This window comes from Haliotis cracherodii, unplaced genomic scaffold (genome assembly GCF_022045235.1).
Source record: "Haliotis cracherodii isolate W230 unplaced genomic scaffold, xgHalCrac1.p SCAF_7, whole genome shotgun sequence".
NCBI lineage: Eukaryota > Metazoa > Mollusca > Gastropoda > Lepetellida > Haliotidae > Haliotis > Haliotis cracherodii.
In genome coordinates, this window is record NW_027266330.1 from 13651804 (window position 1) to 13678482 (window position 26679).

The 26679-nt window shown below is 41.5% G+C and overlaps 1 protein-coding gene across 1 annotated transcript; it reads right to left on the reverse strand.

The window, feature by feature from the left end:
- Positions 1 to 949: 949 nt before the first annotated feature.
- On the reverse strand, positions 950 to 25731 carry LOC139448671 (uncharacterized). Its single transcript, XM_071230225.1, has 9 exons — positions 25446 to 25731; positions 14011 to 14127; positions 11606 to 11775; positions 10826 to 10970; positions 8038 to 8139; positions 5995 to 6408; positions 5099 to 5275; positions 3246 to 3515; positions 950 to 1083 (listed from the first exon to the last, which is right to left on the reverse strand). The coding sequence occupies exons 1-9, from the start codon at positions 25528 to 25530 to the stop codon at positions 950 to 952; spliced, it is 1614 nt and encodes a 537-aa protein (XP_071086326.1). The 5' UTR covers positions 25531 to 25731.
- Between the last annotated feature and the right edge of the window lie 948 nt (positions 25732 to 26679).

Here is a 26679-nt window from a genome sequence, read left to right on the forward strand (position 1 = left end):
TATTCGACGTAATAAGCTCCCTGGGCGCTCTCAAAATAAGAAATAGGGGGCTCTTATCAGAACATTATTTTGGTGGAAAAAACAGAGATGAAAGATGAATTTTGTGGTTTATGCTGACAGACTGAAATGTTTATATACGACATATATTTTTCCAGAATTTAATTGCCCATAATTAAGAATGCATATAAGACATGAGTACGTATTATACGCGAATAAATAAGTCTTGTGTACATCGATCAATCGGAAGGGGGTGCTAATTGGGATTGTTCACTAGCTAATATATTAGCAAATATCGCCGTGGGCGCTTATTAGAGCGGGGCGCTTATTACATCGAATACGGTAATTCTTTTACAATGACAGATTTGAAACATGTCGGCAAGATGAATTCGTTGTTGCAGTATCACAAGGGGTATATGTGGTTTTATATGTCTTGTTAGGTTTGATACCCCTCATGATACTGCTACAATGAATTTATCTTGCCGACATGTTTCAATCTGTCATTGTAAAAGAATTATAACAATTAGAAATTGACAAAAAAACAGCTGTTTGATTCAGCTGAGGTTAAATTGTGTTCTGTCACTAGACTTTCATTGATTCGTCAAAAAAGTGCAACATTTTGCTTCATAGACGGGTGCAAGAGTTTTGATCTCAAGCTCAGAAATCAATGTGCAGCCTGTTCTCTTTGTGATGAGGTATAAGGGATTTATTCCCCTGCTCAGAAATTTATTTCCCTGCCAGGTCGGATACGTTGTATTTTATCAAGATCACGTGAACCAATCAGATCTCAACATCTCATGGAGGTGAGATAATTATATTTATTTATTTTTATATTCCTATTTATCAGTTAACATAATATCATGTTTATAGCAGGCCAGAAAACATTAACACGTTGCTGTGCAGGTTGCAAATGCCTGCAGTATTCTTGACTAGACAACATATGTGGTATTGATTAAAAACCAGGGAGACACCTCATACCTGTCTGATCACAACGTCTTCCAAGGAAACCTTTACGACAACTGCATGTGGTGTTGTCATAGCAACCAATGCTGCCCATACCATCACAGTCAGATGCATTGCACTTCCCTGAAACAAGAATATAACAGTTCCACAGGTGAATTATGGGAAAATACTTATCAATGTCAAGCAGAAAAGGGAGGTAACTCCTCTCGCACTGACCTCTGCTGGGAGGATGCATTAAGGGAGATAACTCTCAACTCTGCTAAGAGGTGGTCAGTGGAAATTATGGATCAGTGTAAATATTACTAAGTAACAGTCTTGTTTGTGGGAAATTGGGAATACTAAAAATATACACTCCACAATGACCAAAAAGGATAGCTATACTCTTCCATTTGTTTAGATTCAATAAGGGAAGTGCCCTGTGAAGATCCGGGCTAGATTTGGTCTTCAGCAACCCATGCTTGTCGTAAGAGGCGACAAACCAGATTCGCATTCAGGCTCGCCGACTTGGATGATCCAGGTCATTGTAAGTGCTTACATTCCAAGTGCTTAGATCAATGCTTGTGATGTCAATAACTTGATTGTCTGGTCCAGACTCGATTATTTACAGACCATCGTCATTTTGCAGGAATATTGGTGAGTGGCACGTTAAACAACAAACAAACTAAGGGAAATAACTCTCCTCATGTTTCCTGCTTGTGTACATCTGGTTTATTTGTTACCTCAGTTACCCTGCAGCCAGATTGAGCGCAGATAAACCAGTGGTTGACAGCATGAGCACCTCATCCTAATTTTGCCAACCTACAACTTGCATAGGGAACCTTCTGTTATCTCCCTTAATGATTTATAGTTTAGGTGACCTTTTAATATGTAGTAACATGTTCAGATTCTGTGTGAACATGGATAATTAGAATATATCCAACACAGGGCCAGAGAGCTTTCTTTCAACTCCTCTTATCTAATTTGTTTGTTTGTTGTTTAACGCTGCACTCAACAATATTCCAGCTTTATGATGGTGGTCTGTAAATACTTGAGTCTGGACCAGACAATCCTTTGGAGAATCGATCAACACAACTGGGATTCGATGACATGTATCAACCAAGACAGCGAGCTTGACCACCCGATGGTTACAACAAGCTTAGTCGCCTCTTACGGCAAGCACGGGTTGCCAAAGACCTATTCTACCCCGGATCTGCACAGGTCTCTTATCTAATTGAAGACATTAAGCAAGTATACATAAAGTGCAATATTCAACAAGAAAACAAACTATGATTGCAGACATGTAGCTATCTGTTATTACCCCATTGAAGACACAGAGATTCTTAGCTGTGTGTTTTCATAACATATACTAGGAAATAAATTGCATTATCCAAGCTTTGCCTCGCTATATGCAATTAATACACCAGAAGATGTTATCCATAAAGTTGTATGTTTTCTAATTCACTCACCAACTTCTAGAATGCCAATCAAACAGCACACAAGGGAAAGAATCTCCTTATCACATAATGTCATTATTAAAATAATCAAAGTTTAAGACATATTGCTATTCACTTGAGTAACATTAGAAAAGGAATATAAAGTCTGAGAACAGCGTAGGAATATAAAGTGTGAGAACAGCGTAGGAATATAAAGTCTGAGAACAGGGTAGGAATATAAAGTGTGAGAACAGTGTAGGAATATAAAGTGTGAGAACAGCGTAGGAATATAAAGTGTGAGAACAGTGTAGGAATATAAAGTCTGAGAACAGCGTAGGAATATAAAGTGTGAGAACAGTGTAGGAATATAAAGTGTGAGAACAGCGTAGGAATATAAAGTGTGAGAACAGCGTAGGAATATAAAGTCTGAGAACAGCGTAGGAATATAAAGTGTGACAACAGCGTAGGAATATAGAGTCTGAGAACAGCGTAGGAATATAAAGTGTGACAACAGCGTAGGAAAATAGAGTCTGAGAACAGCGTAGGAATATAGAGTCTGAGAACAATGTAGGAATATAAAGTCTGAGTGAACTGCCCCATTATCATACAGTGCTAAATGACTTGCAGCCATGGCTGTTTACATCAGCACTCACACGAGAAATTACTATCTGGTCATTTAGGGAACATTCTGTAAAGCCCAAATCTATTTATAGAGCTTACTAAAAGTAGTTCCTGTCGGATGACCTCATTTGCATATCACGTCGGATCATGTCACCTAGTTTACTGCATAGATAACACAAAAATTTATATGATGAATATAATAAGTATCCAAAACGTGCATTAATCAATAAGAACCAAACAATGTCCACTCACCGTTGAAGTTTCCAATAACGAGAACTTCACTGTATGTCAGAGGCCAGAACTCAATACTCTCAAACTTGAGATCCGTGGAGACAGTATCCCCAATGGTGTAGCCAATATGCAACTCAGACGTTGCAGCTGCTGCTACATCAGAGCCAACGTTGTCAATGACATCAGCACTGGGTACTCTTCCGATGCGTCGACCATTGGCGTACAGCTCCAGTCCTCCTCTTGAGTTCCAGGACAGAACAAAGCGATACCACAGACCGCTGATGAGAGTGACTGAAACACAACCAGGTCATTGATGGTTACGTTGTGTCTCATAGGTGAATCGGGGCACGGGTGGCCCAGTCATCTAAACGCTGTGCAGAGTTGCATCCCTTGGGCATGCCAGAAACCTATGATTGTGGTAGCGAATCCCGGTTCGCCCTGATTATGTTTGTAGGTTTGTCAGCACCATACCCGTGCTCATGGGTTTCCCCCGAAGTGGTAAACGCCTGAGACCTGCATCACGTCAAGCTCTCCTCCCACATTAAGCTGACACGCCACGATATAACTGGAATACTGTTAAAAGTGGCGTTAAACCCAACTCACTCACTCACTCACTCACCCACTCATAAGTGAATCAGTTTTCCTAAACCAAAATGAAGGCAAGTCAGAACGACAGTTTCAAATTAAATAGATTGTCAACAGAAAGTCATCAACAACACTAATTAGGCTTTATATTTTTTCCGTTGGTTTACAAGACCTACTGTCCAAAAAAAACTGAAATTAGAAACAACCATTGAGAAAAATATTTTTCAATCAGGTGAAATAAAAAAAACCCGCATATATTTTATCACCACTGTCCCTAAATACCAGTAATATGTATAAAACTTTATTCTAACAAAAAAACTAATCAATTACCCTTCGGTATCTTGCCAAATGAAAACTTGTTTTAATGTAATTCATTAGCAGCAGTACCAATCTCGAAGTTGAAATTAAAAAACCCAATAAATCGACAACCTACATGTATGTTGAAATTTCAGCCACGATTTTTGTGAACCAACCAACAACAGAGCTCCAGATAACTTTTTGAGCAATTGAGTTTTTACTCAAAGGTTTCTATCTTAATTGGGTTATTACATTTTTCATTGGGTAACCAATATTTTTTCACTTATCTATTCATCACTATTGGGTTGTGTGCAAAATGAGTAGGTACACATTTTGAGATTTCACAAATAATAATAATATTTTAGATGTTTATAACAGTTCTAAATATAGGCTTGACTCGGAAAAGCTCGTAATTGTGTTTCGGAAATTAGCTAGGTTGTACGCATGCTGAAAAAAGCTTCATTGGGTATTTACGCATGCTGTTCTTATACACTTTTTTTTTTTTTTAATGCATGCATTTCTGTATGCAAGTTTATTGAAAGTAATTGGGTTTTGTGGGGAGAATTTTATGCAAATTTTCAGCTTATCTGATGTTCTGAAAAAAGAAGAATATTGCCTTATGGTCGTAGTTCAGTGATTGGCAGATCAAAAACTCAGGGTGCCCGTATAGATACAAACATATGTCTGACGTTACTAGTAACTGAGAATTACAACCTGTTCCTATTTACTCATCCTGTTATCATTGTAATACAGGGTATTTCTACAAAGCCATAAAATTAGCTATTTTTACATATATTATCATAAATTGAGAAAGTATTGATTCCATTTTCGTAATTTATAATGACATCTGATGTAGACTTGGAGCTGAATATCAGAGTGACGGTCATCTCAGCACAATGGGGAAGTAAAACCACAGAACACACAGTGACATGAATTGAACCCTCATCAAGTGATAACCAAAGGAATTACTTATTTTTATTTCAAATGCTCACATTTTTTAGTCTCCTTGCAGGCTTGTTCGCATTCAGCTTCAGTGGTGAACCTGTTTCCGTTTCCCCCACATCCCCCGTAGTTGAACTGCAGACACTGCCGTGACCGAGGGGAGTAGTACCAGCGGGGCTTCAGCGCCTTGCACAGACCGGGATCCCGTTCCATCACGCAGACATCCCCTGCAGAAGACTCACAGAGATAACACCACTATTTCCTTCAACTTGAAACAATTTTTTCAGTCAGAAGAAACAAGTAAATAATTTCACAAATAATGACATCATTCACTGCAATAGGATTTCAAGCCATGACCTGTTTTCATGAAGTGCGAATCCATTCTGTGACAAATAACTAAATTGTCATTTTAAAATCAGTTCCAAAATTATGATCCTAACTTCTTTTAAGCACTTTCTTGGCCACTTTTTGTGCCTTTTTGAAAAATCTCACCTCCTAACACACACAGACACTAAAAGACACACAAACACTGACACAGACACACAGACACACACAAATACACACACTGACACTGACAGACATACAGACACACACACTGACAGACATACATAGACACATAAACACAGACAGACACTGACACACACACACACACACACACACACACACACACACACACACACACACACACACACACACACGGTATATTCATCCTATTGACCAATCAGATTCCACCTCTCGTATCGCTTACGTTTGCTTCACACAAAATAGCGGGGTATATAACTCGTAATAGCCACTGGTGGCACTATGATTCACAACATTCCGGCCTTGTTCAGAAAGGGAGGAAACTCTACTTTTATAGTCAGTTAACTCCCTTGCCTAGGGAAGATGCTGTTCATTATGCCTAGGTACATTCAAGGACATAAGGTAGACTTGATTGCTGACTTACCCAGCACATTCTCTATAGTGAGATTCCACATGTACTGCCCAGCGAGGACGAGAGCGTTCAGGTGTCCTTCGCGCACGGACACAGTAACACCCTGTTGTCTGGCAAGGTTGTTCGATGACAGGAGGGAAAACGTGGAACTGGATTCCTCGAACTGTACAGCTGCCACCATCGCCAAGGTGAAGGACGTGCACACTTGCAGATCATCGAAACAGGATAGGTCAGGAAGACTGGCATAGACATTTTCGCCTTTCAAGTAGACAGCCATAGCACGGTAGCCCTCCATGATAGACGCAGAAGCGTTAACGCCATCTACACCGGACAGGGTAAGTGTGGGCAGACTGGCAGAGATCACGGTATTGTTGGCAAGAATTTCCGAAGAAGCAAAGCTCACATAGGTTCGAACGTCACTGGTTCCTGGAAAAAAATAAACAGTGTCCATGTCAGTGGTGCTTTAACTATTCTTTGTTTCTGTTAATTAGAATAGTTTCTGCTACATTTGATTGTTGTATTGTGAGATTGTATTGTATGATGCAGGGGACAATCAAGAATGGGGTACTTGGGGTCGATATTCTGCTTGGATATCCCCACAGGGAAACAAGCATGGGGTACTTGGGATGCATTCTGTTACGGAATCCCCACAGTGAAACAAGCATTGGCTACTTGGGATGCATTCTGTTACGGAATCCCCACAGTGAAACAAGCATGGGCTACTTGGGATGCATTCTGTTACGGAATCCCCACAGTGAAACAAGCATGGGCTACTTGGGATGCTTTCTGTTACGGAATCCCCACAGTGAAACAAGCATTGGCTACTTGGGATGCATTCTGTTATGGAATGGCCATAGGGAAACAAGCATGAGCTACTTGGGATGCATTCTGTTACGGAATGGCCACAGTGAAACAAGCATGGGCTACTTGGGATGCTTTCTTTTACGGAATGGCCATAGGGAAACAAGCATGGGCTACTTGGGATGCATTCTGTTATGGAATGGCCACAGGGAAACAAGCATGGGCTACTTGGGATGCATTCTGTTACGGAATCCCCACAGTGAAACAAGCATGGGCTACTTGGGATGCATTCTGTTATGGAATGGCCACAGTGAAACAAGCATTGGCTACTTGGGATGCATTCTGTAACGGAATCCCCACAGTGAAACAAGCATGGGCTACTTGGCATGCATTCTGTTACGGAATGGCCACAGTGAAACAAGCATGGGCTACTTGGGATGCATTCTGTTACGGAATGGCCACAGGGAAACAAGCATGGGCTACTTGGCATGCATTCTGTTACGGAATGGCCATAGGGAAACAAGCATGGGCTACTTGGCATGCATTCTGTTACGGAATGGCCATAGGGAAACAAGCATGGGCTACTTGGGATGCATTCTGTTACGGAATCCCCACAGTGAAACAAGCATGGGCTACTTGGGATGCATTCTGTTACGGAATGGCCACAGTGAAACAAGCATGGGCTACTTGGGATGCATTCTGTTATGGAATCCCCACAGTGAAACAAGCATGGGCTACTTGGGATGCATTCTGTTACGGAATCCCCACAGTGAAACAAGCAGGGGCTACTTGGGATGCATTCTGTTACGGAATGGCCACAGTGAAACAAGCATTGGCTACTTGGGATGCATTCTGTTACGGAATGGCCACAGTGAAACAAGCATGGGCTACTTGGGATGCATTCTGTTATGGAATGGCCACAGTGAAACAAGCATGGGCTACTTGGGATGCATTCTGTTACGGAATGGCCACAGTGAAACAAGCATGGGCTACTTGGGATGCATTCTGTTATGGAATGGCCATAGGGGAACAAGCAAAAGGGGTAAATGGGATCTGTATTCTGTTCTGATATCCTCACAGGGAAACAAGCATTGGGTACTTTGGGTCTAGTCTGTTTAGGAATACCTATGGGAGAACAAGCAGGTGGTATTTAGATCAGTTCTGATCCCGGGGTCCTCATGGTAAGGCTGTAAGCACCACTGGGGATTTGTTCATTCCTCAGGGGAAAACTTCACAAAGAACCCCTGTACTCACCATCATAACTGCAGTCTGACCCATACTGTGTATCAGGGCACGTGCAGTAGTTGGGGCCCATACAATTGCCTCCCGTTGGGCACGTGACATTGGGACACAGCTCTGAAACACACAACAGGACATTACATATGCCTACAGTCAGTCCTCTGCTACAATGCTGTTAACTGAGTTCAATATATCTTGTTTTCAAAATTGATTTCAAGAAAAAGATGTATGAAAATAAATAAATATTGTTGATACTTTTCAGAAAGAGCTTTGTAATATTCAATACAGAAAGTAGGCCTATAAAAATACCATTAGTGATACCACTAAACCTACAATCTCTTTTAGATTTACGTTATTTTCTTATGTCTGCATGTCAACTACCTTCACCAGCATGATCAATGACAATTCTGGGATATATATATACTTTATTATATATGAGGCACATGTTTTTTTGTTGTTTTGTTTGTTGTTTAACGCTGCACTCAGCGATATTCCAGCTATATGATGGCAGCCTGTAAATAATATGGACCAGACAATCCAGTGATTGATATAAAGAGCATTGGTCTACACGAGTGTATGATGAATATTGGAGAAAGGCAAATGTTATAGTAAAACTAAAAATATGATACTTAAAAAAATTAAAACATGTCAAAGTTAATCAGTGAAATTAAAGCACAACTTAACGTTAATCATTGAAATGCTAAGACAATTACATTTATTATTATTTTTGGTATAATGTTGGAATTTTTTATCAAAGTGGTCTACATGCAGCTGCTTCGACGCGCTTGTTCTTCAAAAGAAGCGACCATAAAATCTCCGTGATTCGAACTCGAGCGTGAAGTCGGTTAAGTCAAAGTCAAAATCAATTAAAATGTCTAAACAATCTAATTAAAATCAGATCTTAATTCTCGCTATAGATAAACAAAGATCTGATGGCATCCCATTACGGGTCACGTCAGAACGACCTTTCATCAAAGCGTCGCTTACCAGATCATGAAAGTGACAGTCGGAATGTGTTTTCTAATCATGCAACCTCGGAAACGTTGACACGGGGTATTCCGAAAGACCCGTATTCCGGCCCGTACGACTGATTCCGTCAAAATTATCGTTTATCTCTCGGTTCCGTGGGATAAACACTTGAACGGTGGAGGCGTTGCACAGTCTGTGTGAAGCACTGCTATACAATCTCAACCATATATTAGACATTCCGGAATGTTCGTTTGTTCAGTTTTCAAAATTTTAATCGCGAACTATGTCAACATATTTTACAAGCGTAGTCTGAAATGGAAGTCCCCAGGTTGAAACGAGTGTCGTAAAGCTCGAGAAAGCTGCTTTCTAATTGGCTGATGTCGACTTCTTGTTAGAAGTGGTCAGTCAAAGTGGTCCGTCAAAGTTGGCCCGTAATAGGATGTCCTCAGACCTTTGTTCAGCAGCAGCGAGAACTTAGATCTGATTTTAATGAGATTGGATGTCTAAACGTATTAACATCCTCCACTTGATAATGTAGGCTCGTCAACGGTGACAGTCTTTTTTACTGAAAAATCTACAGAAACCTGGGTTGCGTTGCAAAGCGCCAATCCCTTACCAACGATGTACTGCGATTCGCCTTACAACGGGCGCTACATTTCAGCCGCTCGCAATCGTACCAGTCGCTTCGTTCTCAAAACAAATTATTGCGGGTGAGTTTGACAGCGGAACAAGAAATTCTTGACTCGATCAACTGGGACATGAGCAAAGGTAGCTAACACACCTTCATACCCAGGCCCGGGAAGAGCGATTTATGTGCTTACTCTGGGTGATTCGGGGCTTGCGATGCGCCCCTGATGCGTCTTATGTAATATATTTTCTCACGCTTATGTCACAATTCGGATTCCGGACCAGCGTACAAGACAAAGGGAGATAACTTAAAACCTTCAGCGACCTACTCGTACTGCCTCACGGCTCGGGTCGTACGAAACGCCGTCTGTACAGCGGTACAGCGCAAAGTTCCGCTCTACTGCGCAAAACAAAGCATCTCACGGGGCATATCTCATAGTATAGGAAGAATGGACAAGAGAAAAGTACCTTACACCTACAGCCAGGAACCTAGCTGTCGAAATTTGGAAAGACATTTATCCCATATTCCAAGCAGCAACTTTGGTATAGCATCGATTAGAGTTAGTTCCCCTGTATAAATCATTCTTTAAAAATGGCTATTTCTGCCATTTGTCACCACTCGACCCTTTCCGGTCGCAAAAATGGCCATGAGAGGGGCACGAGTCGCTATTCGGCTTGTCCGGAAAAGCACGAGTTTGTCACGAATGCCTTTTCTGCACCCTGAAAGTGTTTTGTATTGTGAGTGACTGTTAGCAGTCTTGCAGCTATTCGCGGCGAAATGTGTATTACTGTAAGATGATAAATATAATAGGTTTGTCATTCTGCCAATATGACAATACCATCAGCTGTAAAAATAATTGAATGTAATGGTAAATTAACTTCATACTTCCATCTTAATCATTTAAACAATTATCTACAACGACAAGAGTAATTTGTACACATGTACAAAACATATTCGATCTTCAAAGCGACCTCCAGAGACATAATAATTAGACATATATAGATTTGTGAAATTAATTGATATTATGTTTACACAGATTCTGTCAAGATTCTTACTAACAAATTTGCTTCTGCAATATTGTCTGGGGAATATTTCAACATTGTCTTTATATTACAATGCGAAAAACACTCGGATATTAAAGTCTATATATCCATTGTCTCCATTTTGGGACGAATATCTTGAAATCGTAAGGGGAGATAATCTCACCATTGTTGTCCGCGCATCCTGTCAAGTTGAACCGGAAGCAGGCGTTTCCGACCACCTGTTTGGGGCAGATCCTGAACGCCTGCACTACCATCGGTGGTTTGATGGTCACATTGTAGAATGCTGTGTCTGTCAGAGCATTGAGGTTCTTAAAAAAATAAAAATATTATTGCTGTTGATTTAAGATTCCCGGTAAGCATTTGGCATATTACAATACAAAATATATATATTATCCTTCCATTTGTATTACCCTGTGTTGGTTTAGTTGTCATGGCGACTCAGTATTTTTGACTTGGAGGGACAACTGCCATTCGTATACTGTGAGGCGACGGGTGTATATGCAAATATTTGATATAAGGAAGCGTTACATAGTGAAAACGGACAGTGATAGGTCCGACAGTTCTGATGGAGAGAGAGAGGAGTTCTGATGGAGATATGACAGTTTTGATGGAGAGAGAGACAGAGCTGTTCTGATGGAGAGAGAGCGGTACTGGAGGAGAGAGCAGTTCTGATGGAGAGAGCGGTTCTGGTGGAGGGAGAACAGTTCTGTTCGAGAGAGAGTTCTTCTGATGGAGAGAGAGCACTTCTGGTGGAGAGAGTACTACTGATGGAGAGAGAGCAGTTCTGGTGGAGAGAGTACTTCTGATGGAGAGAGAAAGAGCAGTTCTGATTGGAGAGAGAGAGAGAGAGAGAGAGAGAGAGAGAGAGAGAGAGAGAGAGAGAGAGAGAGAGAGAGAGAGAGAGCAGTTCTGATGGAAAGAGAGATTGATGGGGTTGTCTCACGGTGAATCTTGTCTCGAATTCTTCTTCTCCCGGGCCGCGTGTCTGGAGGTCCCAGGTCTTCATGTACTCTCCGCCATCTTTACGGCCGAATGTGAAGGTGTTCAGGGCCTTGAGGCTGTCGAACCGAAACTCGATGCACGGGTCACTGTCAGCGGCATCTGGGCACCAACCTGGGTAACAGACATGCATGATATTGAACAGTTCAGTTGAACAGTTCCTAATCAGACTTAAGACAGACGTGTACCAGACTCGTAAGTGCAGATGTACTCCTCAAAAAGGGATACGCATACATGACAGACATTGAGACATTAACGATAACACTTACGTAACACTTCAGAAAGGAACCGCAACCTTTTGTTTGTTATTTAAAGCCGCACTCAGCAATATTCCAGCTCTAAGGCGGCAGTCCAGATGTTGAAACAATAGAGTCTGGACCAGACAAGCCAGCGATTGATATAATCATCGATCCACGTGCACGCAATTGGGATCGATGACATGCATCAACCAAGTCAGCGAGCCTGACCACCCGATCCTGTTGGTCGCCTCTTAGGACAAGCATAGTCGCCTTTTACGACAAGCATGGGTTGCAGAAGACCTATTCTAACCCTGGCATTTACGGGTCGTTAACACCACCGTAGAACCACAGCATCAATGCACATGCTTCTCGGTTGTCTGTTAAAACTGTGTCGTCATGCATGTCTCCTGAAGCACACCGAAACAACGTCGTCAGATAATTGGAAGCAGGAGAATCGGAGGGAACCGGCTATTGCCAGAGTGCCCCAGAGCAGAATCTCTAGATTTTGGTATCGGTACCAACAGCATGGTACGTCACGTGACCGACCGCATGTTACAACGGCTGCCCAGAACCGCTTCAAATACGGCTACGTCATTCGCGGTAAAGGTGTACAACTACCTCGTCTACTACAGCAGCAATGCAACCGCCGTCATATAGCTGGAATATTGCTGAATTTGGCGTTAAACAACAAAGAAACAAAAAACAAAACAGCAACAGCAGCAATTCCACTGCGAAGGATACCTGTCCACACGTGCGGAACTACCCATCTTCCCGAGGCAAGAGCGTTAACTGACTTTAAAAGTCCGGTTTCCACCCTTGCCGAACTAGGCTGGAATTTCTGGGCTCGATCGTAGCTACACCAGTGGCTATGACCAGTTATGTCCCTTCTAAGCCTCTTCTAAGGACCAATCAGATTCCACCTCTCGTATCACTTCCGTTTGCTTCACACAAAATGGTTGCGCCCGGTCAGGACGATCTGATCGATAATCAATATCTATATTGTGATAAAACGGGTCTTACATCGCAAAATGCATCAAATCACGTGAGCACCTTGATTAAAAACATGAGAAGAAAATATCTGCTGACAACGAGTTGGCGGTGCACATGCTTTGCAAATCCTGCAATCGACCGAAATCTGCACGACAGTTTATGAACCGGATTTCAATTTTGGTGCGCGATTTTGATTGGACTATGCATAGACTCGTTAGTCCAGCCAAAATTAACTCCTCAACACCAGCCTAGTTCGGCAAGGGTGGAAACTGGACTTTTATAGTCAGTTAACTCTCTTGCCTCGGGAAGATGGGAACTACCTTGGTGATGCAGGTCTCCGCGCCAGTCACACAATGGGACTGTTTGGGTTAGCGCTACATCGAGCTGCAGGGAGAACCAGGGTGTACCGTCATCACACAGGAGGTCGACAGATTTGATGTTGGCAACGGAACCATGACAGGTCATCCCTCTAAATCACCAGTTTTGAACCCGATACACCAACTTTCGAACAAGTGTGATTGCCGCGTACGGTAGCGTCATCACGAACCTCAGCCACTGCAACAGCTTGGCCATGGACTTCATGCCGTGTGGACTGACATTTTTTCGAATTTGTGATTCGTGCTCTCATTTCGTCCAAGGCTCGTGTGTGCCTGGTTCATGCTGAGCTTATGCTGGGCATGTCTTCCTTGTCATGTCTTCATGTCAACTGTTGTCCTGTTGTTTCAACACGTTATCCCCCAACTGTGTTGGTTCCACAGCGGGTTAACTATGCGTGCATTTTGTATAAACGATTAAAAAAACAAAATGCCGTCTGCATCCGACGAAATATACATAATTGTGTTAATAATATGAATTTGTGTGTGTGTGTGAGTGTGAATGTGTGTGTGTGTGTGTGTGTGTGTGTGTGTGGTGTGTGTGTGTGTTTGTGTGTGTGTGCGTGTGTGTGTGTGAGTGAGAGAGTGTGAATGTGAGAGTGTGAATGTGTGTGTGTGTGTGTTAGTGCGCGTGTGTGTGTGCACTATACCCATGTAAACAATGATGATGCTAGCCCGTTAGAAGAGAGACAGACACATCTTTCAAGAGACCATTTAGAACGGTAGCTCTGTATCACTTTACTCACCAGTCGATCCATATCTGACATCAGATGGAGTGGTTCCTGGTACTGATGACGTGGCGTTGATGTTGGCGTCTGGGAGGCTCCCGGTGGCGATACCCAGTTCCGTGTCACACACTATATCTGCGGAATAAGTATAATTACATGAAATATTATTTTAAATCCAGGATATTTAAAAACAAAAGCGGACGAAAACCAGAGTTACAAAAAGAACAAAAACTGATTGAGGGATGGAGTGAGTGAGTGAGTGAGTGAGTATGGTTTAACCACTTTAACCACTAGGCTACCCGACCGCCCCTATTGAGGGATAGACACAAGTTGAGTTGCGTCCCTTTGCCGTGCAAGGACCTGCTGATCCTGGGACCTTCACACTTGTGTACCTTTGTCTAGCAGCACCGTGGTTTGTGTGTTTAATCTTTTAATCTTCTTTCACGAATAATAGACATATTTTGGTGAAGAAAACGTGATTCCTTTTAGATAATTTTATGGAAACCTCGTGAATAATCATTCGATTATATCACTGCCAGTGAAGCGTTGTGTCACAACTTGAGATTCCGGGTTAGAACTGGTCTCCAACCATCCATGCTGGCTGTCAGGTGAGACTAAATATTCTCTCAAAGAAAAGTAAAGGATCAGGAAAATCTAAATCTTATGAACGGTCATCAGAAGACCTCTCACCTTTCAAAAATGAATACAATGATATGACGGTTTCAGAACAAAACCTAACGCCCCAATATCATGCAATTCCTCCGTGCACATTCATTCTTGATTTTCACACATCAGTGAAATGTCGTCAAATCGCTCTGAGCTATTAGTATTGTTAATTCCATTACCTACAGCAACACGTAAGCTCTCTACACTTGCTTTAATGCAGTATTTGTGATTAGATAGAAACGCGTCGTGTCCAATGTGATGAACGTCTGAGGCTCATGACAAGCTGCATACCGGTAGAACTCCGCGATTGTTAGCCAAAATGTTCAATGTGCCTGAGTCTGTGACTTGCAGACTTTCGAACCGGTTTCTGCAGACAAAATGTTCAATGTGCCTGAGTCTGTGACTTGCAGACTTTCGAACCGGTTTTTGCAAACAAAATGTTCAATGTGCCTGAGTCTGTTACTTGCAGACTTTCAGAACCGGTTTCTGCAGACATAATGTTCAATGTGCCTGATTCTGTGACTTGCAGACTTTCGAACCGGTTTCTGAAGACAAAATGTTAAATGATCCGCTCTGCACAGAACACCCAGTGTCAGTAACACAAGTCAAAGATCGACTGATCAGAAACAAGGCTTTACGAAATCAAGCAGCCAGTCAAATCGCTGGTCACTTGCTCAAGTTACTGACATGGCGATTAGAAATCGTGTGCATGCAGTTTAAATAAAAATGCATATCATTGGGCATAAAGTCAAATATGGATTAAGATGTATTATAAATATTGTCTGTGGCAGAGCGTCCGCCCTGAGAGCGGAAGGTCCGGGGTTCGATCCCCGGCCGCGTCATACCAAAAGACGTTAAAATATGGTACTTGTTGTTACCCTGTCTGGCGCTCGGCATTAAGGGGCTAAAACAAGGACTGGTCGGCTCGGAGTCAGTATACTGTGTCTGAGTGGGGTATTCGTGTTAAACTGCGGCATGGTATCTCTGTGAGCAAGCACTATAAATCGGCATCAGTCCGGAGTAGTACAAGCACCAACACAAACACACACACGTACATGCACGTCGCTATATAAGTGCAATAATCTTGGACGCGACGTTAAACCCAATTTCACCTCACCTCACCATAAATATTGAAATTAGATGTGCAATCAGATACACAGGCACTTGCGTTACCACATGACGTGCAACGAAGTGGGTGCAATATTAACATTAATTATACAAACAAACTCAAGCTCAGATAATGATGACTACACAACTTGACATAAAATTTTGTGACGTCAACAATTTTCGCAGGTTTTGCTCTTAATGAAGCCCGCTTGATTGCCATGATTGAGGCCACGAGTTAAACAACAAACAACGTTACTGAATACTCAATATTTATTGGCAGTTACACGTCTATTTACACTTTACAGCAATAACTAATAATCATAGCTGGGACACGATAAAATGGGCCAAGGCCTCAGTGACAGGTTATACAGTTAATAATTGAAACGTTCTTTCACTGTATGGATCTCTAACCACAATGACAAAGTCACACCATTGCAATCCAACGGTCAGAAGTTCGCGATCATGTTCCTTTAGATATATAACTGTATATACGTTCTATCTGGGTTACGTCGTGCTCCTAACACAAAGACTCCAAGGCATTCAATGGGAATATTCTAGACTGCGGTCTCTTTTCAAAACATGTCACATCACGAAGGCGAGCCGACGCCCTCTTTTCTCGTCACAACACAAAACCAAACCAGAGCGGGATATACGTGCATAGCATGGAGAAAACAGGGATTATATATAAACGACAAAGCGGTTTCATGTAGTGTATGTATTTCTACCCTGTTTGAATGATCATATATACAAGCGTTCTATTAATGCAAAGTTGATTTAAATGTATCTTAGGTAAGGTTTTTGTTACGTTCAAACCACATCGCATTTTGGATAATGTTTATGTAGCAATATGAATGAATTACAGGTTAAAGGGTACACTGAAGGCTGATTATGTTAAAATGTGAGTTAACGATTATAGCAGTAATAATAATAACAATCATGGTGATTATAAAACAATAAAAAATAATAGTAATAATGTCAGATGTTTAATATTTGCTAAAACAACTTAGTCAGATATTGTATCGAGAAGTGTTTTATGTACTGTCTGGCAAAAGAAAGTATACGCTTTCAAAATGAATTGCATATTCGTAGAACGAGGTGTGGTTTATTTCGCTATAAAACATTGTTTTATCAAGACGTCCTTTCAAGAGATTCGAACATGCGCTCGCAACTTGATGACGTGGTTTGTTTGACGACGTTTGAGAGGGGAGTGTCTAGTGAGTTGTTACCCATAGATGTAGCAGGGCGACGCAGATAAACGCGATGGCCGAACGATCGCATCCCAAACCGGGAGAGATAGTATGTCAATCGCTATTAAGAGAAAAGGTCCGGCTAATCGACGTGAGGATTGTGAGAATATGTGGCAAATATCCACCTGTGCATAAAATGGACTTGTCTGACGTTCCCGACGCCGTATTGTATTGAGGGAGTCATTATTTAAATAGGGGTTAATATACTTGAAGCGTATACACTTTATTAACATCCTTAAAGAGACTCGTGGTCGTTGTTTATCATACAATAGAACACTTCAGGAAGAATCGTTTAATAACGAGTCTAATAACGTTTGAAAGGTTACTGCACATGGCACGTTTATAGTTTTCCATTTATCTGACCATTTTAAACCAGTTTTCCAACAGTACCCGAATACAGTAAAGGGGTCTGGCGAGCTGATCCTTCTGTCTACCCAGATGATTGTTCATTTCTAGATAATCTTCACGAGGCAAGGATGTTAACTGACTATAAAAGTCCAGTTTCCACTCTTGCCGAACTAGGCTCGATCGTAGCGCCACCAGTTGTTATTACGAGTTACGAATGTCCCTCCTATTGACCAATCAGATTCCATCATTTGCTTCAAACAAAATGGCGGCGCCCAGTCAAAACGATCTGATCGATAATCCAGATGTATATTGTAATAAAACGGGTGTAACCTCGCTCAGTCCATCAGGTCACTTGAGCACCTTGATTAGATTAGCATGAAAAGATGTGCAAGATATATGGCGACGTCCAGTTGGCAGTACACATGCTTTCCAAATCCTGCAGTCGACCGAAATATGCACGTTGAAATCCATGTTGTTTACGAACCAGATGTCTGATTCTTCAGGCGATTTAGATTGGACTCTGCATAGACTCATTAGTCTAGCCAAACTGTAACTACGGCATTCCAGCCTAGTTAGGCAAGGGTTGAAACTGGACTTTTATAGTCAGTTAACGCCCTTGCCTCGGGAAGATGTTCTGTATACGGAGGAGGAAGCGCAAGTTGATGTGGTAGATCATGGTATTCTCCGCCTTCTTAATCGTCTTTACGATTTCAACGAATCTCAGTGAGTGAGTGAGTACGGTTTTTCGCCGCTTTTAGCAATATCCCAGCAATATCACGGCGGGGGACACCAGAAATGGGCTTCACAAATTGTACCCATGTCGGGAATCGAACCCGGGTCTTCAGCGTGACGAGCGAACGCTTTAACCACAAGGCTACCCGACCGCCCCTCAACGAATCTGAAGCCATTCGGATGGCGATGGGAAAGAGAAGCATTTAGACGACTGTGGAAGGCCGCAACAAGCCTAAGTATTTGCGTTTTCAATCGAAATGACTACGTAAAGTGGAAGAAGCACCCATGATGCATTATGCTGGGTACAAATAGAAGCCATGCGGGTTGAGGATGCGTTGCGCTCAATTGTTAATTTTAATGAGTCTAATTTCATGATGATCATGGTGTTATTCTTTTTAAATGTTTGACAAATGTGCTCAACCGTAGATAAAAAACACTATTGGTCTGATCCAGGTAACAATAGCTAGACCACCCTTATCATAAAACCATTCCTTGTTGACCTGTCTGACAAATGCATTTTCCCGAGGCAGGGGTGGTAACTGACTATTAAAGCCCAGTTTCCACCCTTGCCGAAGTCGGCTAAAATTTCGTCAAACGACGTTAAAATATAGTACTACTTGTTACCCTGTCTGTCGATCGGCATTAAGGGAATAAACGAGGACTGATTAGGCGTTTTAGATGTGTTAGACAAAAACGAGATTGTTATAAAAAAAATTGTACGCGACGTTAAACCCAATTTCACCTCACCTCACCATAAATATTGAAATTAGATGTGCAATCAGATACACAGGCACTTGCGTTACCACATGACGTGCAACGAAGTGGGTGCAATATTAACATTAATTATACAAACAAACTCAAGCTCAGATAATGATGACTACACAACTTGACATAAAATTTTGTGACGTCAACAATTTTCGCAGCGCAGGTTTTAGCATGAAGTACTACAAATCAAGAGGTCAGGGTTCGTATCCAGCAAGTCTTCATTGACCTAGTTCGAGACAGCACCCACTGCTGTCAATAACCTCTCACAGTCACCTGACTGCCGGTCCTCACCCGGATTGTAACCACGTGATAGAACTGAATGACACTGTTTATCGCTAGCAAAATGAATAGTTGTTGAAAAGCACACTTTACATTTTTGTCAAGTTCTAAGAATGCACCACTGTCACACGGTGTATGTCTGGAAAGGTCGAGCTCGGTGGGGCATGACGTGTCCCTGGCCTATAGATCTGGAACTGTGTACGCCATCATTTATTAAATATCATGACTGGGTCGCGGTATATTGATGAATATATATAAGTTTTCATTTGAATGGAGAAATATATTTAATCCTTCATAAATGACACGCCTTTCCATATCCAATAGAAATCTCTGCATAAAGCAGAGTCGACTGTACAATTCCGACTATATCATGAGCACGTGTTTATAAATCACTACCAAATAGTGATGATACCAGGTGTTCGCGAAAAGGTGAGCGTATTCTGTCCCACTGGTGGCACACATCACAAACACACGCAAAGGCAAGTTAATTGTTCACCTAAAAAAAACACGGGAACATATGGTACAAATCAAAATAGGGAATTGCATCGGACGTCATTTTTGTCACTGATGCGCCAAATTTGGAAATGTTTTCCACATGTCTACCCAGCTTTACTAAGGCCTTGAATGTTGTAACCCATCTTCCCGAGGCAAAAGAGTTAACTGACTTTAGAAGTCCAGTTTCGACCCTTGCCGAATTCCTGGGCTCTATCGTGCTGAAAACGAGTTGGCGGTGCACATGCTTTGCAAATCCTGCAACCGACCGAAATCTGCATGACAGTTTTACGAAACGGGTTTCGATTTCATTACGCGATTTTGTTTGAACTATGCATAGACTCGTTGGTGCAGCCAAAATGTTCGGCAAGGGTGGAAACTGGACTTTTAAAGTCAGTTAACTCTCTTGCCTCGGGAAGATGGTTTTGATTCAGAGGAGAGTCATCTTCCCGAGGCAAAGGAGTTAACTGATAACTAGGAAAATTCCAGCCTAGTTCGGCAAGGGTGGAAACTGGACTTTTATAGTCAGTTAACTCACTTGCAACGGGAAGATGGTTGTAACATTGATCAAACAATTTCGATAAATAAGGACAACAATCATAGCATTTACAAAGTTGTGTATATAATATTGATGGACATTTCATTGTGTGAATCATTGGTCACACTGGTATGTGGCTTAAGTATGGAGCTGACAGGTGACCTAGACAGTCGTAGGTAGTAAGTTGTGGCTAAGCATGACTTCCTGTAATGAAACAACTTGAAGATCCTGGTTAGAATTATGTCTTCAGCAACCCATGCTTATCTTAAAAGGCGACTGTGCTTGTCGTAAGAGGCGACTAACGGGATCGGATGGTCAGACTCGCTGGCTTGGTTGATGCATGTCATCGTATCCCAATGGCGAGGATCGATGTTCATTATGTCAACCACTGGATTGTGTGGCCCAATATCGATTATTTACAGAGCTCCGTCATAAAGCTGGACTACTGCTGAGTGTGAGATTAGACAACAAACAAAACAAAACGTTATGAACACAGTCATGAGAGCAGTGCCAATTTACACTCGTCAGAGGGGTAGACAAAGTACGTGATCTAGACTACCAGTTGTCAGACTTTCGTTTTTGTGGAAGCCTTGGTGGCTGGGTGGGTTAGATCGCTGACTTTATGTGCTGGCGATTAGAAAGTGTTATCCCAAATATAACATTTGTTACATAAAATCAAAACGGTGTATTAATTAGAGACATCCTACATAAAATGTGTCTTTCTTTTCTGCTGAAATTTTTGCATGCTCTTAATGAAGCCCGCTTGATTGCCATGATTGAGGCCACGAGTTAAACAACAAACAACGTTACTGAATACTCAATATTTATTGGCAGTTACACGTCTATTTACACTTTACAGCAATAACTAATAATCATAGCTGGGACACGATAAAATGGGCCAAGGCCTCAGTGACAGGTTATACAGTTAATAATTGAAACGTTCTTTCACTGTATGGATCGCTAACCACAATGACAAAGTCACGCCATTGCAATCCAACGGTCAGAAGTTCGCGATCATGTTCCTTTAGATATATAACTGTATATACGTTCTATCTGGGCTACGTGGTGCTCCTAACACAAAGACTCCAAGGCATTCAATGGGGATATTCTAGATTGGGGTCTCTTTTCAAAACATGTCACATCACGAAGGCGAGCCGACGCCCTCTTTTCTCGTCACAACACAAAACCAAACCAGAGCGGGATATACGTGCATAGCACGGAGAAAACAGGGATTATATATAAACGACAAAGCGGTTTCATGTAGTGTATGTATTTCTACCCTGTTTGAATGATCATATATACAAACGTTCTAATAATGCAAAGTTGATTTAAATGTATCTTAGGTAAGGTTTTTGTTACGTTCAAACCACATCGCATTTTGGATAATGTTTATGCAGCAATATGAATGAATTACAGGTTAAAGGGTACACTGAAGGCTGATTATGTTAAAATGTGAGTTAACGATTATAGCAGTAATAATAATAACAATCATGATGATTATAAAACAATAAAAAATAATAGTAATAATGTCAGATGTTTAATATTTGCTAAAACAACTTAGTCAGATATTGTATCGAGAAGTGTTTTATGAACTGTCTGGCAAAAGAAAGTATACGCTTTCAAAATGAATTGCATATTCGTAGAACGAGGTGTGGTTTATTTCGCTATAAAACATTGTTTTATCAAGACGTCCTTTCAAGAGATTCGAACATGCGCTCGCAACTTGATGACGTGGTTTGTTTGACGACGTTTGAGAGGGGAGTGTCTAGTGAGTTGTTACCCATAGATGTAGCAGGGCGACGCAGATAAACACGATGGCCGAACGATCGCATCCCAAACCGGGAGAGATAGTATGTCAATCGCTATTAAGAGAAAAGGTCCGGCTAATCGACGTGAGGATTGTGAGAATATGTGGCAAATATCCACCTGTGCATAAAATGGACTTGTCTGACGTTCCCGACGCCGTATTGTATTGAGGGAGTCATTATTTAAATAGGGGTTAATATACTTGAAGCGTATACACTTTATTAACATCCTTAAAGAGACTCGTGGTCGTTGTTTATCATACAATAGAACACTTCAGGAAGAATCGTTTAATAACGAGTCTAATAACGTTTGAAAGGTTACTGCACATGGCACGTTTATAGTTTTCCATTTATCTGACCATTTTAAACCAGTTTTCCAACAGTACCCGAATACAGTAAAGGGGTCTGGCGAGCTGATCCTTCTGTCTACCCAGATGATTGTTCATTTCTAGATAATCTTCACGAGGCAAGGATGTTAACTGACTATAAAAGTCCAGTTTCCACTCTTGCCGAACTAGGCTCGATCGTAGCGCCACCAGTTGTTATTACGAGTTACGAATGTCCCTCCTATTGACCAATCAGATTCCATCATTTGCTTCAAACAAAATGGCGGCGCCCAGTCAAAACGATCTGATCGATAATCCAGATGTATATTGTAATAAAACGGGTGTAACCTCGCTCAGTCCATCAGGTCACTTGAGCACCTTGATTAGATTAGCATGAAAAGATGTGCAAGATATATGGCGACGTCCAGTTGGCAGTACACATGCTTTCCAAATCCTGCAGTCGACCGAAATATGCACGTTGAAATCCATGTTGTTTACGAACCAGATGTCTGATTCTTCAGGCGATTTAGATTGGACTCTGCATAGACTCATTAGTCTAGCCAAACTGTAATTCCGGCATTCCAGCCTAGTTAGGCAAGGGTTGAAACTGGACTTTTATAGTCAGTTAACGCCCTTGCCTCGGGAAGATGTTCTGTATACGGAGGAGGAAGCGCAAGTTGATGTGGTAGATCATGGTATTCTCCGCCTTCTTAATCGTTTTTACGATTTCAACGAATCTCAGTGAGTGAGTGAGTACGGTTTTTCGCCGCTTTTAGCAATATCCCAGCAATATCACGGCGGGGGACACCAGAAATGGGCTTCACAAATTGTACCCAAGTCGGGAATCGAACCCGGGTCTTCAGCGTGACGAGCGAACGCTTTAACCACAAGGCTACCCGACCGCCCCTCAACGAATCTGAAGCCATTCGGATGACGATGGGAAAGAGAAGCATTTAGACGACTGTGGAAGGCCGCAACAAGCCTAAGTATTTGCGTTTTCAATTGAAATGACTACGTAAAGTGGAAGAAGCACCCATGATGCATTATGCTGGGTACAAATAGAAGCCATGCGGGTTGAGGATGCGTTGCGCTCAATTGTTAATTTTAATGAGTCTAATTTCATGATGATCATGGTGTTATTCTTTTTAAATGTTTGACAAATGTGCTCAACCGTAGATAAAAAACACTATTGGTCTGATCCAGGTAACAATAGCTAGACCACCCTTATCACAAAACCATTCCTTGTTGACCTGTCTGACAAATGCATTTTCCCGAGGCAAGGGTGGTAACTGACTATTAAAGCCCAGTTTCCAGCCTTGCCGAAGTCGGCTAAAATTTCGTCAAACGACGTTAAAATATAGTACTACTTGTTACCCTGTCTGTCGATCGGCATTAATGGAATAAACGAGGACTGATTAGGCGTTTTAGATGTGTTAGACAAAAACGAGATTGTTATAAAAAGAATTGTAAACGCGAGGTTATAATCATACGAAGTGTTTTTTTGTGCAGTGTATGATTTCATGATCAGCCCGGATTTCAATTCTGTTCAGTCCAGTTTAGTTCAGTTTCAATTCTGCGTTATTTCTTAATAAGGCGGGGGCACGGGTGGCCCAGTCGTCTCAGGCGCCGCGATTCGCTGTGCAGAGTTGCGTCCCTTGGGGACGCCAGAAACCTATGGTTGTGGGTTCGAATCCCGGTTCGCCCCGATTATGTTTCTAGGTTTGTCAGCACCATACCCGTGATCGTGGGTTTCACCGAAGTGATAAACGTCCGAGACCTGCATCACTTCGGGCTTTCCTCCCACATTAAGCTGACACGCCGTGATATAACTGGAATACTGTTAAAAGCGGCATTAAACCCAACTCACTCACTCACTCTTAATAAGGCAACATGTCCTAAAATAGGTCAAAATGGCATTTAGGGTGTGTGTGTGTTTAACACCGAGCTCTCTTAGATCGCTATAGTGCATATGTACCTATTGTATCGCGGATGGCCTTTAACATGGTGGTTAACGATCATTCCAAAATAAATCAAGAATGTGGAAGAAATATCCAGTTTTCAGCATAGGTTTATAAACGTTAATTCAGATTACGCTTGTGAATATTAAACATCACAAACTGTTCCCATGCCTGAGATCAGTGGTACTTGGTCAATGACCCGCATTTGATTGTATTTGTATTTGAATATTATACATCCCTCCCCGACACTGTATGCCGTGTGTGGCTTCTTACTGTGTGGACGCTCCAAATATGTTCATATTTCTGTCACATTTAGCTAAAAACGCGAAATGGAGAAAAGAGATTTTGAACTTTTATTTCACCACATACATGGACCATATTTTCGTAAAAAACAATTAAACAAATGAAATCTTATTTTATTATTTTTGACCACCTAACAAATATTTTAAGAAAATAATCTTTAAACCAACTCATGAAAAGAGATGAAATATTGTTTGTTGTTTTACGCCGCACTCAGCATTATTCCAGCTTTATGACGGCGGTCTGAAAATAATCGCGTTTGAACCAGGTTTACGATGAATCTCTGTCAACCAACTCTCTCCCTCTCTCTCTAAAATACAACAAGGACCTATTTGAAATGGAAACATTCAGATATTTATACAGTGCAGGGCTACAAACAAGAAAAGAGGGTAGGGTCAAACGATTGTGGAAATAGGAACGCGATTAAAACATGAAAGGTGTAGGTTTTGTTCGCACTGACAAAGAACATGTTTGAACGAGCCTATTTACAAGCTAGTCATGAAACACATTTATGACGACATGGCATTGTTACCAATGCCGTGAATGAATAAACGAGTTGTTCTACAAACAGAAAGAGTTGGAAATATAGTAAGAAAGAAAAGACATCTGTCGTGAACACGTTGCAGCTTTGATGAAACAGACATACCCATCTATACTTTGTTATTGCAATGCGTTCTTTGTGACGTAATTAATTAAAACTTCATTTAAATTTTTCAGACAATTAAAATATGAAACCTAAATCTTTAAAAATCCCGTAAATTATTATCATTTTTTTAAAGCTGTCTGCCATATACAAATGTTCATATTAAATTAAATATAATGAAAATGAAAAATTAAATTGATATTACTAACAAGCACAAAAATGTTCAAATAAATAAAATACTATTTACCTTGCGCCGCATCTCCATGTAGGAAACACACCAGAAGGAATGCCGTCAGGTACACAGACCCAAGCATTGATCGAGCGTGAGGCATGGTCAGACGTCCACCCTCAACTGAAGACTCCGGCTGTCTAACAGCGACTATACCAGACCAGACACAACTTTACTCACGACCCCAAACAGTATGAAGAATATGTCTATTGGGGACACCGCATCAACCAAACACTGTCTAAACAAGAAAGAACCCCTTTGATAGAGTCGTTCTACAGCTCAACCAACCCACATGGTCCCAAACGAGAACCTCTCCAAATCATATTAAATCAAACACACTTGACTATCCACCATCCTTAACCATAGGTTCTTCTTATAGGTATTCACCTGTCACGTCTTATAATGCCCCGTGTTCAAATAGAATACTTAACCATCTTTGTCCTCATGGTGGGTACGAGTGTATGGTTGAGGGGAGATTTTGACCCACCGTACATCAACATTTGGGGGTCAGTACACATGCACGTTAACACAACGCTTTGATCAGTGACGTAGCATCTTCATGACTGCTTTCAAATTTACTTTGACTGTATTGACGTAAACGGTTCTCTGAAATGTCATGACGTTGGATTTGTTTGTGTACTGTTGGCGCAGACTAGGTTGTTTCAATAGCGGTTCTTGTTCCCATTAAACTGTAATAGAATGTGCTGACACACAACGATTGCAAATCACATGATAGAGAAACATGTGTTGCATCGTCACCTGATTGGTTGCCATGCAAAAAAGCAGCATGACACACAACATAATGAGGTTAACCACAAGTATGGAGGTTTATTTGAGTAAGAAAGTTGAGAGTTATCAAGTGCAGCTACTATGGTTGGGCGTGACGGTTTGGGGTGACTGCTGGATGTTTGTGAGGGCGTGGTGTGTCTAGTGTTGAAGTGTTGTGTGGGTGTAGGTTGTTAAGAGTGAGTGAGTTAAAATGTAGCGTCGCATCGGCATTATTTCAGCCATATAGCGACATAGGTTGTTAAAATTAACATATTCTGCATAGACATATACTTATAGAAGAAATATCGGTACGCGTGTACTGAATGACCATCGTCTGCGCATGCTCTAAATGACGACATTGGTGCTAGTTCTTGGATCCGGAACCACTCCTTTTGTGAGTGAGTGAGTATGGTTTTACTCCGCCTTTAGCAATATTCCAACTATATCACGGCGGGGGACACCAGAAATGGGCTTCACACATTGT

Bases quoted from the DNA above. Each gene is read 5' to 3' on its own strand.
- LOC139448671 (XM_071230225.1), bottom strand. From the start codon at position 25,530: ATGCCTCACGCTCGATCAATGCTTGGGTCTGTGTACCTGACGGCATTC. The intron at 10,971-11,605 runs GTGAGACAACCC...TATTTTTTTAAG, and splicing joins AATTCGAGACAAGATTCACC to AACCTCAATGCTCTGACAGA. The intron at 8,140-10,825 runs GTGAGATTATCT...TGTGTGTTTCAG, and splicing joins AGGATGCGCGGACAACAATG to AGCTGTGTCCCAATGTCACG.